General features: G+C 40.4%; 2 protein-coding genes across 4 annotated transcripts; one reads left to right on the top strand and one right to left on the bottom strand.

Moving 5' to 3' along the window:
* The first annotated feature begins 163 nt into the window (after nt 1-163).
* On the top strand, nt 164-5436 carry SMN2 (survival of motor neuron 2, centromeric). Of its 3 annotated transcripts, none has more exons than XM_086479206.1 (9): nt 164-210; nt 298-369; nt 456-581; nt 859-1032; nt 1451-1594; nt 2561-2632; nt 3157-3267; nt 4115-4200; nt 5202-5436. In XM_086479206.1, exons 1-8 carry the CDS (start codon nt 172-174, stop codon nt 4169-4171), a joined length of 795 nt encoding a protein of 264 aa, XP_086335332.1. In that variant the 5' UTR covers nt 164-171; the 3' UTR covers nt 4172-4200; nt 5202-5436. The 3 variants fall into 3 exon arrangements, with proteins under 3 accessions (XP_086335332.1, XP_086335331.1, XP_086335330.1); XM_086479205.1 differs by having other exon boundaries at nt 859-1059; XM_086479204.1 differs by lacking the exons at nt 4115-4200; nt 5202-5436 and having other exon boundaries at nt 3157-3513.
* Nucleotides 5437-6162: 726 nt separating this feature from the next.
* Nucleotides 6163-16756, bottom strand: NAIP (NLR family apoptosis inhibitory protein). The gene is given in 12 exon segments (XM_086480040.1): nt 6163-6218; nt 6462-6599; nt 6768-6820; nt 7866-7953; nt 9892-10042; nt 10841-10914; nt 11314-11409; nt 11615-11867; nt 12205-12528; nt 12530-12721; nt 15051-15143; nt 16730-16756. Coding segments are annotated over 12 exon segments (1545 nt in total).
* Between the last annotated feature and the right edge of the window lie 365 nt (nt 16757-17121).

Genomic DNA, 17121 nt, shown 5'->3' with positions numbered 1-17121 from the left:
GGGGACGGCTGTGGGGCCTCGCACCAGCCCCACCGTTTGCCGTTAACGCGGCGGGGCAGGCTGCGGGCGAGAGCAGGCCCGACCTCTGCGCCGGCGCCGCCGCTACCCGCGCCGGAAATGACGATGGAGGGCGCGCGCGCAGGAGGCGGCCGCGCGGGGCCGGGAGCGGCCATGGCCGACCGCTTCGTGTTTCGGCGTGGGATCGGGCAGGTGGGTGCCGGCCGGGGGCGGGCCGGTGGGGCGGGCCGGGTCGGTGGGGCTGCGGAGCGGCGGTAAAGCGGTCTGTGGCCTCCGCAGAGCGACGACTCGGACGTGTGGGACGACACGGCCCTCATCAAGGCGTACGACAAGGCGGTGGCCTCCTTTAAGGTGAGTGGGCGGCACGGGGGCGGCTGGACCCTGGGCTGAGCCCGCCGGATTGCCTTTTACCGTTTTCCTCCTTTCTTTTCCCGAAGAACGCTTTAAAGAATGGAGAGTGTTCGGAGCCTTCAGAGAAACAGGAGCAGCGCCCGTGGATGAAGAGGAAAAACAATAAAAAGAACAGAAATAGAAAGAAGAGCAACACAATGTCTTTGAAACAGGTCGCCTCGCCTGTGAATGCTAGCGGTGCTCGTAGTGCACATTGTGCTAAAGTCGCTTTTTCATCACCTTGAGAGTAGTGCTCTGGGGTGGGGGAATGATAATGTTATAGATGTCATTTATAGTTTATATTGAGCGGTTTCACTGAATACAATGGGAAAGCTTTCTGGGTGGGAGTCATTTTCCTCGTGGTTGGGATAAAAAGTATTTTAGAAAAAGGCATTATTCTCTCCTATCATTGGTGTGGGTATTTACTTGCCTTTCTTGCTTTTGTTGCAGTGGAAAGTTGGTGACAGCTGTAACGCTGTTTGGTCTGAGGATGGTAATGTGTACCTGGCCACGATTGCCTCCATCAATCAGAAGAGAGGGACATGTGTTGTTACTTATGTGGGATATGGAAATCAGGAGGAGCAGAACCTGTCTGATCTACTTCCTCCAGCCAGTGATGAAACAGTAAATGGGATGGGGAATTCTGGGGAGGTGAGGGAGGGATGCTTTTTCATTCTTCTGAAAAGGAAGGCAAATTGGGAGAATCAATTTTTTCGGTATTTCTGATACCACTGCGGTGTTCCGAATGAGAATCGATACTCGATTCCATTGTGAACGGACGTAAGCTGATGCAGGAGATGAAGCATCCCCACACTTCTTGAACTCAGCATGGGACAAAGGGAGGGGACGCGAAGGAATTCACGACTGAAAGATAACATAGCTAAAATGGTGAGCAGGTAAGATTATGAGGCTATAAGATCTTTTCTGAGTAGGGCTGGGAAGGCTAGACAGAGGGAAGGATGTGTATGGGGCTTTCCAAGGTTTTTCACACTAAAACTGCTTGCTGTTTAGTGTATCTCATAAGAATGTCTTGGTCTTCTAGAATGAAAACGAGACTCCATATTCAACAGATGAAAGTGAAAAATCTTCCCAGTCACCTCGAAACAAAAACAACTGCACGAAAGAAAGATTCTCTCCTCAAAACCTACGTTTTCCCACACCACCAGCAGCCCCAGGCCTGGGAAGGGTAGGCTTAGCCTTATCTAAAATAATTCTTAGACCACTGTTGTCTAGAAACCAAATAACGGCATTTTGAGAATGAATGTGTGGATATGCATGTTAGAACCTGTTGGTATGTCATTTTATGGTAATCTGGCCACAGGGTAGCCCTTCTGCAGTGATGCTGTCTAGTGAGGAAAGCCTTCTCCCTGGGTAACCCTGCCTTTGCAATTGCCTTGTAGCTCAAAAGAGAGATATTGTTCCCCGAACTGCGATAGTGCTGTTAATGGTAGCACTGTTGATGTGTGAAGATTGCACTTTTTCTAGCCGACTGACATGTTTCACTACACAGGACATTGAAGGCCACAAAAGTGTGTGTCCAGATAGCACAGAAGCTCTCAGCTGTAGCTTTTCTGTTGAATTATGAGGGCTGGGGTATTGATACACTGTTCAGTTTTCCTGTTGTGTAAGAGTCTGAATAATAGTGTAGTTGAATCCAGCATTGTGTTTTCTAAATATTACTGTTTGTGCAAGATTTCTTTATAAACTCTTCTTTTATCTTTTTTTCTTTCATATCAGTAGGTATGTATCTAAGCTCGTTTTAAAGACATTCACAAGCAATGGAATTTAATCAGCATGTGCTCCCAGCCACACAGGAACAGAGAAACTTATCTGTTTGCCTGTGGGCAATATTAGAGGTGTTTGTTTATGTGGGAGTGCAACCACTGACTTCTATTTAGAAAAATTTTTTAAATGCTTGTATCAACTAGAACTGTGTTTACCTCAGTGACATGTCGAATATAAGTTTTACTTTTCCCATCATGGGGTGCTCCACAGAAATAGCTACTGTGTGGTGTTGTGCAGTTTCATTAAATTTCTGGGATGTGTTTTCTTTAGTTTAAGGTATGTGAATTACTTCAAATAATGCTTTTAAATAAAATTCTAATGCCTGAAGTTTCTTTTTAATTTGTACTATTCATTTTTTTCAATGTAGCCTGGATCAAAATTCAGGGCACCTCCATCGTTTTTGTCTTGCTGGCCCCCGCCCTTCCCAGCAGGACCACCGGTAAGTGGCAGGATAGTGAGGACGGAAGTGTTAGGGATGAGTGTTGGTGATCTCAAGTTTTCTAACTGAGTGTGCTCACCACTTGTGTTTTTAGAACACACTTCTGTCTTAAAGTCTGTATTTTCCCGATATCTGTTAACACACTCACAGCTATTACAAGAATCTAATGTCTGGTCTACACTCATTTTTGTGACAGTGAAGCTGTTGGTAAGAATATCAAGAGAAAAAATATTTGAAGAAAATACACCTTACACTTGATTAACAGTGTTTCACTGATGCAGATAGAATACTTGCCCCTAATAAAGTGTTTTGTGTACAGTCAAGCTACAGGAATCCTGTTTCTCCCAGGCTTTGGAGATTACTTGTTTTCAGAAGATACCGTCTTATTTGACTCCTTTTCAGAGAATGCATTGAGGATATGTTCCTAATTTTTCAGTTTTATATTTTGACGTTTTAGAATTGGTTGCTATCTAACCTGGAATGTACCCTATTGAAACACAGACATTTCCTTTGTGACTTCTTAGCTGATTCCTCCTCCACCACCCATGACGCCAGACTCTCCTGAGGACGATGAAGCACTAGGGAGCATGCTGATAGCCTGGTACATGAGTGGTTATCACACTGGGTATTACCTGGTATGTGCCACTTTTGTCTTGAAGTGTCTTTATAATTTTGCTTTTATGTTGCTGCTGCTGTTTTCAGCAATAAGTTAGACAGGGAGGGTTGCTTTTTAGATCTTTTATTCTAATTTATGATAGCTAAATTTAAGGGTATTTTGTATTGTGTAAGTATTCTTGTCCTTGAGTAGGAGTCACATGAGCCAGCATATATGTGCGGTCAATGTTGTTTTAGTTCTTTGTTCCACTGGGGGGGTCCCATTAGGTACTGTCATAACCAGTGTTTTATAGCCATGCTGAAACAACCAGTTTTGTCTTCATACACAAGTGGAGTAAGTCTAGTATATTAGTATCCTGTGTATTTTGTTTGAGCATGAGTGCTAGTATCACATTTAGGATCAGATTTGGTGTTTTTGTGGAGGCTATTCATCAGTAATTGTTTCAGGTGGTTGTGAAGGTCCAGCAGGAGCTGTCAGCATAGTTGTGAAAAATCTATGACATGGAGTATTCATTTCTTTTTTACTTTGTACAGTTACGAAGAAAGAAAATTACAGGAGGAATTAAACTCTTTGCATTGGGGAAGTTGGAAAGGGGGGATTTGGTGCCATCTGTAGTTGTGGATTGCTTTAATTTACTTTTGATTGAACAAGAAGTATATATTTGAAGTTATTCTGTAGAGCCACTGATTACAAAGAAGACACGTAGTTTGGGTTTTTAAACCACCCATTCTGATTTCCCCAAAGAGTTAAAAACTTCTTGATTTGTAAAGGACTAAAAAAAATTTTCCCACATGTTTTTGTTCTGCAACTAAAGCTTTTATTTCCATGTTAGTAAAACCAAGATTTTACTAAATTGTATCCTGTAGGGTTTAAAACAGAGTCGAATGGAAGCAGCATTGGAGAGAGAAACACATGCAAAATAACTGAATATCTGTCATTGTTTTGAAGGAATGTAAGTATCGTAATTGTGTGCTAAATGAAGGTGCGGTGTTGCTTGACAAATCCGTTTGAAACTACAGTTCATTTTACAAGCTCTCAACAAATTTTGAATTCTGTGCAAAAACTGTGAGCTCCAGGACTTCCATCCACTCTTATCGCTCTATACCAAGTCTTCGTCTGACAGTAATAATCCCTTTGCTTCGCAGCCATGGACTAGTGTTTTCTTGTCTAGAATGAAGGTGAAGTATTTTATTACTCTGATGAGGTTTAACTACAGCATCTCTCTACCTTATTTGTTTATGGGCTATTTTGAAAATAAAAAGGTTGTAAAGTGAAATGCATTTTTTTTAATCTACGTACACATCTTCAGGAGCACATGCTTCTTTATACAGATGGGGTAGTAGGTTGTGTAGCGAAACTTTGTTTTCAGAACAAGATCAACGTTTCATTTGATATAGTTGAGCAGTTCTGTTCTCCTTACTTCAGTGCCTGTGCTTTTACTTGAAATCCTTTGTTTAGAATTCTACAGTACATTGTTCAGTTCCTTATAGAACAAAACTATATTCTCTTGGGGACTTGTTTTTCTGATTTTCTGTGACAACATGCAGTTTCTATGCAGTTGAATAATGTTTGTTTGTTTAAAACCAAAAAGCTCTTGTATACTAATTTTTCCTTCTCTTTTAAAGCCGGGTACAAATGTTGCACACTGAGAGGTGTGTATCATGTACTGAGGGTTGGTGGTGAAGATCAGAATTTTATCGAGATCAACTAATCTTTAACATTTTCTTAACATTGATAAGAGTAACTTGAGACTAGTAATTATATGTGTGTTGAAATGAGCTATTTCGGAAAGACCTCTAGTCAAATGTATTTAGAAAGCACTGCAGCAATAAAATATTTTTTACTTCCCTGAAACAATTTTAAAGCCTTTTACCACATAGTAGATTGAAGTCTTTTAACCCCACATGATAGATTTCATTTATCTCTCATTTTAACACTTCTTATCTTCCTCAGACTTTTTACCTGAATGACAACACCAGAACTAGCAATTCCAGTATACGCTTCTAGGAGACAACTATGGCAGTGATGTATGTTACAGTGGCAATGGCCTGGAAAAACGATAAACCATCATATTAAAAGAGCTGTCTTATGGGTCTGATTAGAATCCTGAATATGGCAGCTGGATTGAGAAAGGTTCATATTTTGTTTCAAATGCTTGTTAATAAAGTTCTGCTTTTCAAACTTTGAATTTACGGGTGTGTTTTGTTTTGGGGTGGTTTTTATTTTTAGCTTCTGCATCCAACATTCATCTGTTGGATGAATGACTGAAATACACCAGAAGGGTTTTCTGTGTGGCCTTTTCCTGAGTACTGTTACTAAAGCAAATCAGAAAAAGCAGACTGGAAAGGTAATGGCAAGTATGGCCTTAGATTTCAGCCCTTACAGTCCTAACTCTTGTAGAACGGAGGCTGCAGCCGCAAAACTAGACGGTAATGTTAGTTAATGCCAGTGGTTTGCTTTTCAGGGAAATCAGCCAAACACAAGCCTGAACTTTGCTGCATTCAGTTCCTTTTCCTACTGTGGTTGAGTGTCAGAAAATATTTGTTTTCCCCACAAATATTTGATCCAAAGGAGGAAGACGTAATCTTGACTTCCCTAAGCCACTTCAAAGGCTTTCTCTTAATTGTCTAGCTGAAGTAAATTCGGATTGCTTGCAGTGATGCAAAGCACCTAAGTCAGCTGTTCAGCAACTGTTTGTTGCTGAAGAGGCACAGCTGCCATATGCCTCCACCAGCCTGTCCTGTGTTCACATCTGTTACAGAAAGTGGCCTTTAACCCTAGTAAAATCTAGTGCCCGATACTGTTTTTTTAGGGCAGACCATAAAGGGTTTTATGATTTTTATTTTGTGATTCATGTGATTGGTTTCATTGCAAGCAAAACAACTGAATGGAAATAAATAATTTTAAAGAGGCTTTAAGCAAAATTTTCAATTTTTCTGTGGAAGATACCACTTGGGTACAATCTATAACCTGCAAAGTAAGTCAGGGTTTTAGAGTTATGTTAATCCTGTCTTCTGTTCCTTGATCCTTTTACATTAACCTAACCCTGCTGCAGAATAGACTGGTGTCTTTTGTCCTGGTAAAAATTTTACAATCTATGTTTGTTTGCAATGCAGGTCTATAATAAAGAAGGATTGAGAAAAACAAACAAACAACACCCCAACACCCCCCCCCCCCCCCCCCCCCCCAACCCAAACTGGAACACTTTTAAACTTTCCTGGTTTTCAAAAATTGATGAAAGTGACAAGAGCCATTGCCAAGATAATTTTAATCTCCTTGACTGGGGATGATGGTCCTTCATGATATCAAACCCCTTGAGGTCCTCTGCATGAAGAAGCCAACTCACCATTACTGTTGGCACAAGACAAACTGAGGGGAAACACTGGACAAAAGTCATCACTGTGGGTGCACTGGCTTTGATCTGGTGTGTGACCATACAGCTAACGTCCAGCTCTTAAAGCAGGCATGTTAGGTGTTCTAAAGACATTTCTTCAACCAGTTTCTGTAACCATGATTTACTAACTGTGAGACTTTTTCGAGCTTCTGGGAACCTCCATAGTTTGCAACCTTTCCTGCAAAAATAAATAGATGTCAGTAAAGATTTAAAGATGCTCCAAACCCGTATGAAACATGAATGAAAATACAGTGAAGCTGAGATACTACACATCATTAAAAACAAAATAAAGTTGTTGCTATGAGGTTGGAAAAAGTAGAACTTTGAACCAACTCATTTAATCATTATAATACCTCGGACTGAGAACACTGATAAAATAGAGGATACTTTATTTAGCAGGCACATTAGTGCCTAGTGGAGTAAGTTACCAGTGTGTTTATGAGTGTTAGAAAACCATTCTTGCAGAGCAAAGCAAATGCAACACCAGCTTACGCAACCGCTTCAGGTCAAGCACCACACCAGCTTTGCACAGGTGCAACACACTGAATTTAACAATCTCTGCCATGCCTGTGTACCATCACATGTGTTTAGTCTTGCCTTATGGTCAGCCTACTTAAAAGGTGGGACTCTTGTCATCAAGTCACTATATATACACTAAAATGTATGTATGTCAAAAATAAAGGAAGGTGATGTGACAGACAGCATTTGCTTACAAAAGACATTTCCCCTAGATGATGTACTATATTAAATAAGTATTAAATTCAATAAATATTTTTGTAATAAACAGTTTTAACAGCAAGGGCATATACGCTAACATAACTAGCAATGAAGTTACAAAGCTCTATTTCAAGTCAGTCTTTTTTTCCATTGATTATTTTTCTTGTAATTTACATTGCTTTGTAGAAGACAAGAGGAACTAAAGAGGCAGTTTGAAAGAGGTTTCAGCAACATAAGCAGTCAGAATATGCCTTGATGAGCAAGAAATATTTTGGGCTGTGTACAGAACAAACAGGAAGAAATGAAACCCATTAAAAATGACAATTAATTCGCAATTGTTGCAATGTATGCAAGCAGAAGATTTATTTATTCTGAAGCAGTATTGTCTCAGAAGTGTTATTTCATGTTTGAAGTTCTCTCCTTCAAACTCAGCTGTTTCTACCACGCTGTCATCGTCCAGACATAGGATAAATGAGGACCATCTGAGGTGCAGTAGGTGTAGATACTGCTGAACAATCAGTTTGGCTGTAGACTTTATTCCCTTCCCTGCAGGAAGGATGAGCTCCTCCTGATTAAGAACACCTAAATTGTGTACTGCAGAGAGAAGACAACCTTTTCTGTTAAGATTCAACAAGTGTATGTTTCCTAAATCTTGTAATGCCAATAAGTGACAGCAGCAGAACCAAGAAAAAAAACATTCACATTTGGACTCTGGGCAATAGGTTACTATCAACTTTCTTTCCTCAGGTTTGCCCCTGCCAATGTTGCAAAGGTCGCTTCACTCTGTAACTCAATAGCTTGAACAGCTCATCAACGGAAAAGGCAGAACTACTTCTCTAGAAAGGGTCTAAGAGGTCTTGTGAGTCTAGAGGTAAGAGGAATCTTCCACTTGCCAAACTCAAGGGACCCACAGGAAAGAAAAAGAAACTAGGGTAACCCTCCCTTCGCAAATGCAAGCCTTTTCAATCTCTCCCTGTTCCCTATAGACATGGCTTTTGCACAAGGACCATCCTGGCTTTCAGAGGTGCTGAACACCTCCAATTCCATAGTTCAGGACAGCCAACCATCCCATTTGGCCCATCCCTCTCAGAAGGAGAGGAATGCATGCCCTTCGTTACAAACTCCTTTGTGAGACCTGATTTAACTTCTAGTTCTAGATAGTCTCCAGTATCTCAGGTGGCATTTAAGCTGTTCAAGTTATTTCTTGAGATCTCCAAAAGAACCTGAAACAAAATAATTCTGTCAAATGCAACAAATTACATCAGCTGAAAGGAAAGATATGTACAAACCAAAGCTTCCTTGTGGTCAAAGTACTGGCTTTTGAGATCCAACACTTTGAGAGAGACAAAATTGGACAGAGCAGCAGCTAGGAGGAAAGAAAAAAAAGTATACATTGTCACTCTTGGAACTTAAAATTAGCGGTTTCTCTCAACTATGATGTTTTTAAAAGTAAGATTTCTGTGTTAAAAAAAAAAAAAATCCTACCTAAAGAAAGCAAATCTCTTCAAACATGACTCAGTTAACTTGATTTCCGGTAATTTCTTACGTGAAGAAATTGCTGCCAGAAGGGATTCAGAACTGAAGTAGTTGGAGCAGTCCAGGTGAAAAACAGAGAGGTCTTGGAAGCTCTCAGTAAACTCAACTACAAAAGAAAGTGTTGCAACACTGGAGTGAACAAAGGTCAAAAATCAAGAAGGTTTTCCTAGCTCCACCCGTGAATATCACTGTGGAGAGCAGCATCTTCTATCACAACAAAAGCAAACGAGACAGATAAAAAGATGAATGGGAGCAGCAGCTTGATTCATCTGTTTAAATGTTAAAATGGCCTACGTTTTATTTTGTAACTAGAATTGTGATGGATCATTCTGGCCTTAAAATGCAAGCAAGTTTTGCTATAGATTCATTTCTGGTTTCTTTCACATGTGAAAAATATTCTATTTTTTTGACATTTAATGGTACTGAAACTCTTTAAACACCTTACTCTAAACTGTCAGTATTAGGTGCATTATAAAACCCTACCCAATGGCCAGATATTGAAGGTACAGTTCACTGAGTGTTATTGGTTTGTACTGTATGGTTATATTGAAGTAAAGCTGGGTAATTGTTACGATAGCATACAGAAAATTGGTTATCTAGGGGCCCTGGACTGAAAAGTAAGCTTCCTCCTGGAATAAGGCAGCTGAAACAGAAGATGCGACCCGCTCTCAGTGCAGCTATACACATGATGTGGGCTCAGCTGCTGACTGCACTCTGTCTCTTCTTCCTCCAAGCAGTCTGCGAGTGGCAAGAAAGGAAAATACGCGCTCCAGGAAAACAAAGAGCACAGTCCTGCTCTTTCCTCCATACAGACCTATGGAGGTCAATACAGTTATAACACTGAAAGGTTCAGCTCCTCTTTATTGTTGGGGTGGTAAACTCAAGGTAGAAGCTGCAGGGCAGAAGCCACGGGAAGACAAAGAGATGCTACATGCCTGTTAAAAGAGAAATTAAATCTGCTACTCAGTATTAACAAGTTCTAGTGGAATACAGTACCTAAGGTTTCGAAGCGCACCTTAGCCAGCCTAGAGATGTTTTCAAGCTTCATTCTGCTCACCAACGATTTCTCCACGTTACAGAGATTTTTGAAGCCATCAGGTATTGTATCAAATACATTGCAGGTCTCACGCTGATTCACTGACAGTTCCTCAAGGCAGATTAATTTGTCCAAATTTGAAAAGAGTAGTTCTGTGATGAAGCCAGACAAACGTACAACGAAACTGGACTGATCTGCTTAATCCCTCTGTTCTTCTGACAGTTTGCCAAGGTTTTTGTAGCTGAACTTCACTATCTCACATCCTAACCCCTTTGGCTTCTCTTCTCTTGACTACTGCTTCCTACCCTCCCTGTATCGCTGCCTTTCCTTGCCAACCCATCCTTCGCTGAGGCTTCTGCAGTTTGCAGCCTGAGCATACACCTGGCAGAGTCCCATACATGCACCTGTGCTGCCCAATAGTCTTCTATTTTGAATGCCCAGCACAGACCCACTCAGACTGGCCCAAGGAGAAAATGCACGTCCATTGGTGCCTGATAGCTTGTCCTCCATACTGCACTGTCCTCTGGTGAGGTGCAGTTCTGCCTCTGTAGTGGCACACGCCTCTTAGATTGAAAACCATTATTGAGCTCACAGTCTGAAATTAGGCTCCAGGACGGAAATCTGTTAATGCAGAATGGCTGCCTGTCCCCTGAAACACACACGGTAGAAGACAGCTTTATTATTTATGGATATGGAGCTGTTCAGTTGTCAGGCACCAAGGGGAGAGGGAAAAAAAAAGGCAAATAGAGAGAAAAATTACATTCTGCCAAAATTCAGTGCACTGAACCTGGGATTTCTTTTTCATCTTCCTCGAGGCGTTCCACAAAAGACATCAAGAGAGGTAATTCTCACTCTGTTATGCTAAAGCTAAGATGATGTAAACTACATTTGTTAAAATGTTCTTTGTACTGTTTGGATAACTTCTATGAATCCAGGACTGTTATTCAGCTGAAGTTCAATATAAACTGAAACAGAAAACAGTGTAATTTAATTTCTGAGGTCAGCTTCTGGAAGGGAACTGATGTTGCTGAACATACATTTTAAAAGCAGCATCTTCCCTGTTACAGGTAGGAGAGAGCACACGATGGAGTCTGGTAGATGTCTTCACATCTGTGAAAAAAAAAAAAGATATTAATATTTTTTTCTTCTTTCAGTTTTTGTGCCATGTATTAAAAAGTGTAAATGTAGGAGTGTAATCCTGGTTAATTGTTGGCATCTCCAGTGAAGAACAGCATGCACCTATTTCAGATATATGAAATTCTTGTCTGTGTTCACTTCCTTGTACTGCAACCTGGAAACTACTGGGTAGAGACAGCAATCCTGAAAAAAATGCAACTTAGATTTCTGTGGTGATAAAAATGAACTTAACAGAATATATTTGCCTCTTAGGAAATGAAAAATGATTGGGTCACACACAGAGACAGTGTTATTCTCAAATACTACAGAAGTAGCAAAGTCCAGTAAATACTGAATGAAAACTGGAAGAAGCAGTTTTGGATTAATAAAACTTAACTGGTCAATGAAGAACATTATTTATTGGAAGGTCTGAATGGTGCTGCAGGTGTTAATTTTTCTGATTTGCTTTCCAAGGACTCCTTGCAGTCAATAATTTAAATAAACAGGATATAATTTGGGGGACTGCTTTGGAAGAAAAGCTGCAAATGTAAACCAATAGAAAATTACGACGCCCAGCAGCTTTTCTGAATATCTTGATTTGCTGCAAGTACAACAGCCCTTGCTCTTTTTCTTTTTTATCATAAACCAGGAGCTCAGTCAGTCTTCTCCCTGCAAGAAACTTCTGGAACAAGGGCTGAAAGAATTTAGAAACTCGATGAAGCGTTTGGGCAGTAAATTTGGTCAGTAAACCCAGTCTAACAGCTCCATCTCCGTCAACACCTGCTTCAGACAGATCATACTCAGTGAAGTCAAAGGATGGCTTAAAAAGACCAGTTAAGGCAAGCTTCCACATCAGAAATCGTAGCCAGTACATGTTGTCTTTCTTCACTGCATTTTAATAAGTGATAGAGCAGATAGGCTTTAAAAATAGCCTTATCACTGATTATGTTACCCTTTGGGTGCTGTACCCAATATGCAGTGAGATACTATAAATAACATAAAAAGTGGTGTCTTTAAAATGGTCTGCATAGACTTTTCAAACCACCTGAAAGAGAAGCTGCTGCACAAGGTCAATATCATAGAAGAATAACTTCTTTGGCACATACAGGGTACTGGACAGCGGGAAACCCACAGTGCTTAAAGTGGTGGTTGGATACTTGTGAATTTCTCTTGTCCTGGGAGACAAGGACAGCAAAAACCAAACAGTGCTGGTAGAGGTGGTTCCTTTGCTTAAGGTGTTAATCAATTTGCGGCACCGAATTAATCTCACTATAGTCATCCAAAAGAAATAAGACCTAGTTTTTCAGTGGCTGAACTACATCTCTTAGAGTTGTTCCTGTTAATGGTCCCACAAACCCTATGGGTTGATTGCATATAGTATCAGCCATGATCTGATAGGATCTTGCATAGGTCAGGGAGAGGTAAAATACAAACTTAAACCTGCTCAGAATGGGGCAGCAGCCTGAGATCCAAAAAAAAAAAAGTTATTTTCCTGAGCAATGCTATTTTTCCACTTCCTGCTTCACCTTCCAGCACAATGATAGAGTTAAAGTTTTCATGAAGAAAGAGCTGCTGTATTGGCTCATCATTAATACCCTTTGAGACAACTGACAGATCTCCATACAGTAACTCCAAGTCGATAGCCACAGAATTGAGACACGTGCTGTTACTGTCCTTTTGGTAACACCAGATAAATAAATATACCAGTGCCCAAACAAATGCTTTCTCCTTTCTAAAAACATATCCTCCTTGCGACTTTTTGCTCTGGCTTTCGCCTCAGACAGGGTGAAGAAGATGTCTGTGATACTGTTTTCCAAGCAATACAATTTAGGTGTTCTTAACCTGGAGGAGCTCACCCAAGGAATACTCACAGTCCCCTCATCTTACATCAGCTAATAGGTTTAGCTTCCAGATTTTTTTAGATTTTTGAGGCATAGGGGTTTTAATCATGAAAGCTATTACATATATTGTATTTTTTTCTGAGGAGAGTACAAACTGCAAATGAAGATGAAGTCATACGAGAAGAGCTGCCAGGATAGAGTTCACCTAACCTGACTTCAGCCATGCAGAAGTGCTTAGCTTAGCATACTCACCTACAATCTTCCTACAAATCAATAAATATGTTTAGGTGCCATGAGGAGTTAATTCATCTGTCTGCCTTCAAGTAGGATAAATGCCAACTAGAGGTATGTGTCTTTTTGTCAGTGGACTACCTAGGTACTGCCTAAAACACATCAAAATAACATTACATGAAACAAATTCCACCCAGAGTGCACACTGTTAATTACATAAGCAATTATGCACAGTTTTGGGGTCGCTGGTTTTTTTGTTGTTGTTTAGGAGAAAGGGGTGGAAATGAGAATCAAGGTCTAATTTTCCTACGTTCAAGTCCCAGATAGCACCTCCTTGCAGTGTATTCCATGATAAACGAAAATTGAAATAGACTGTAAGATCACCACCACTCCAACAAATCCACTGTAGTTTTCAATGTACTTTTAAATTTACTCACTTGTTTTCTTATTTCTTAAAAAATACCCAAAACATTATTCCTAAGCATTAATTCAAATTAAAATTCTGGAAGCAGCATTTCAGTTATTAAGAGGCGTATACTCAGGATTTTTCACAATAAAAGGACACTGAAACAAAGGCACACTTTCTGTGCCATCAGCATTATCCATGCAACATAATGAGTATCTGAGAGAATAGCCAGCTGGCTTTCACTCAACAAAAAGCCCATAGGAGGTCTCTAGAAAGTATATAAAACACTATATACAGAATAGTTATAAGGTTAGGGATAGCAGAATTATACTGGTCAGTTCCCAGAAATAAAGGTCTGCTGAAATAAATTGTCTAAATATAACAACCTTGAAGACAAAACTATGGGGTTTTTTGTTTGGTTGGTTGCTTTCCAGCATTGTTGCTGAGGTAAAAACAAACAAATCATAAAAAAGTCAAACAAAAGTCTCGTAGTGGAAGTGTCACTGTGTAACCATGATTGTAATTTACTGAGATGCAACATCCCCTACAGAAACAGGGAACCTGCTAAGGCTGAGTGGGCAAAACATAATACCAATTTTTAAAAGCAGTCTGCAGCTTTGGGGAGAAGAAGAGACATCAGATCTGTAAGCCTGGCATCTGTTACAGACAAATAAGCAGAATAAAGAATAATTGTGCCACTGTAGAAACCCAAGATTAAGCCAGATCTTAAACAGTGTATGTGACTGAGGGCCCCTCAACTCAAAAACAGGTGCAGGGAACAGCGCAACAGATGATAAAAATGTGGAACACCTTATGGGTGTGTTACACTAATAATACAGTAGGGGTTGGAAGGGACCTCTGGAGATCATCTAGTCCAACCCCCCTGCTAAAGCAGTTTCTCCTAGAGCAGGTTGCCCAGGGCCATGTCCAGGCAGGTTTTGAATGTCTCCAGAGAAGGAGAGTCCACAACCTCCCTGGGCAGCCTGTTCCAGTGCTCTGTTACCTTCAAAGAAGTTTTTCCTCATGTTCAGGTGGAAAAAGCATCAGCTTCCAATTACCTGTAAAGAAACCCTCAGCTTTGGCAAGCGAATTTTTTCCTCTGGCGTGGAACTGCCGTCCAACAAAGTACTGCTCCTCCGTGCTACTCCTGTAGCTGTGCTCTGCTCTCCAACTTCTGAATGCACATGTCATACTTTGAAATATTATGCACCTCTTTGCCCAGGACAAACTCTTAAGTGGGACAAAATTTCTTGTGCTGTTCTAACAGGGTACATCTAAGCTTCATGGTAGATAAAACTAATCCACAGCAGAAACACCACACACTGGGTTTAACAAGTGTGTGGTAAAACCCAGCAGCTGCCATTTCTGTCAAAGACCGTGATGAATGAGATGTATAGGACAAGAAGGACTTTAATCTGCTGTGTTCGTTTCTCATGGTAGGGTTGTACCTCTTCTGCAGTTGTTCACAGACTTCTTGGAATTCTGCCTCCATGTCTCTGGGAAACCTATGAAAACCAAAGGCTACATGTGGGAAACGAGCTTGCAGCGCAGAAGGATTCAACTCATGTATTTCATTGACATTTGTCTCCTCTGTGAAGTCCTCTTTGGTGGATATCTTCTGAGAAAACAAGGAAGACTACAAAATTATATCACGAACATCTTTTAAATAACATTCACTCATCACCTCTGTTACCTTAATAACATGGTTTCCACAGGTTATAAACACTCGATTTCACCTTACTGAGATAAGGTAACTGCAGAGTAGGTATAAGCAAGTATATTATTAAATCTGACTAGCCAAATTGAGACTTCTGTGAACCCTGATTGACCACTGACCTTACAATGACAATAGCAAGTATCCTGAATCCTTTACAACCAAAATGGAGGGAAAGAAGAGACACAAAAAGGTGAGATTTGAGAAGATGATACTGGTGATTGGCAGATCCTGACTTCATCCTGTAGCTTAAAAACCTAGAATGGCCTCAGTAAACCAACATGCCTCTATCATCTCAATTCTTCCGTCTCAAAGCCATGATTGGATGTTGCTAGCACATTTTGAATGTCTCCTTCAATTAGGAAAAAAACAGGTGGCAAAAACATACAATGCCAAATGGAAGATGGGAAGTAGAAGTGAGAAATAGAAAAAAAAATATCAAAGCAAGCAATTGTTTTATTGCAGTGTTTTTAAATTTCCACCGTGTTCAATATAGGTAGCAACTAGCAGGAATTCCATAATTGTTCATGAAAAGGAACTGGGATTACATAATCACAAAATTAAATTTGTATGGCAAAGAAATTTACTGCCAAACTTACACTGTCAATACTTCTCTCCAGTAAAGCGGTTTTATTAAATGTTTGGTATTTACATTAATCCTCTCAAATATAGCTTGTTTTGTAGAATTAATAACATTTTGTCATTTTTAGTACTGTGGTAAGACAACCGGAGGAAATATTTTGCTACTTGATGGTTCAGAATGCAGCAAACATGTCCAAAGTTCAGCTCCCTATAGCCAAATTCTGCTCCCCCCACCTCCAAAGAGCTTTGCTTTGTTTTATTGAATAACTGAAGGATCTTAAGAGATTTACAGTATTTACCAAAGGAATTCATCCTTAAGAAAGTGATTCTAATTCCAGACTCTCCAATCTGTTGTTTTTATTCTTTTTCACTGGCCATAAAAGTCACATTCCCCACTTATAGGAAAATGTGTGCTCAGCAATTTAAGTACTTTCAAATCCCAAGACAAAAAGTCCTACAAAAGTTGTGAAAGCCTTCAAATTCTATCATATTTTGAAAAATTAATTTAATGAATTGCACTACGGGCACCATATTTATTTTTCCTAAACATGGAAACATGACTCTCATTCAAATTTGATGACTTTTAAAATAAAATCTATTCTCATTCTTTCCACCCAAAGTCTCCACAATCCAGTAATTCTTCAGATTTAGTACTTTCTGGCATTTTTTCACCCATAAGCTACATCACAATCTAGAATTAAGTGTTCCTTGTATTGCATGAGACACCAGGATACCACGTAAGTTATTTAGGAGTCACAGTTATGCAAACCAAAGCCCAGACACTTCTTTTACTCATACTTTAATTAATATGTATTCAGCACTTCCCATCTTGCAAATCAGTTATGACTGTTAATGCAGAAGGTAACTTTTATTCCTGCAAGGAAAGCACAAAAAGCAAGGGCACCCGCCTTTCTGCAGTCCCCTTTGCTCCCCATGGCAGCATGCTCTCCAGCCTCACTGTGCCTTTCAGTCTCAAAGCTGTGTCCTTCTGTCCTGGGTTACAGTGTAAAATGTGCCAAAAGAAAAAATATATTCTATTACCATCTTCAGGAGCTGTTGAGACCAGGTGGGGCGGTGCTCCCTGCCTCCCCCCTCTGGACTATCTCCTGTCAATGGGCACAACAATGCCTTATCGCCTGACCCATCGGTAACTCGCTCCTGGGCTATCTCCTGTTAATGGCCCATCAAGGAACTGCCTCACGACTCCCCATCCCATTGTGAGATACTCCGCCCGGGGAGGGGGGGGGAAGGAGCCAAGCAGTCCATGCCAAATAAAAACGGAGATTTTGAACACCCTAGC

The sequence above is a fragment of the Leptosomus discolor genome, chromosome Z, assembly GCF_034619465.1.
Source record: "Leptosomus discolor isolate bLepDis1 chromosome Z, bLepDis1.hap2, whole genome shotgun sequence".
In the NCBI taxonomy this organism is placed as follows: Eukaryota; Metazoa; Chordata; class Aves; order Leptosomiformes; family Leptosomidae; genus Leptosomus; species Leptosomus discolor.
Note: the sequence above shows the minus strand (reverse complement) of the source record. Positions and strands in the feature narration are given on the sequence as shown.

What these genes read in the sequence shown, in the direction of transcription:
- SMN2 (XM_086479205.1), top strand. Translation starts at nt 172, where the DNA reads ATGGCCGACCGCTTCGTGTTTCGGCGTGGGATCGGGCAG. An exon ending in AGGCGGTGGCCTCCTTTAAG is followed by an intron (nt 370 to 455) that starts GTGAGTGGGCGG and finishes CTTTTCCCGAAG; the next exon opens with AACGCTTTAAAGAATGGAGA. An exon ending in GGATGGGGAATTCTGGGGAG is followed by an intron (nt 1,060 to 1,450) that starts GTGAGGGAGGGA and finishes TTGGTCTTCTAG; the next exon opens with AATGAAAACGAGACTCCATA.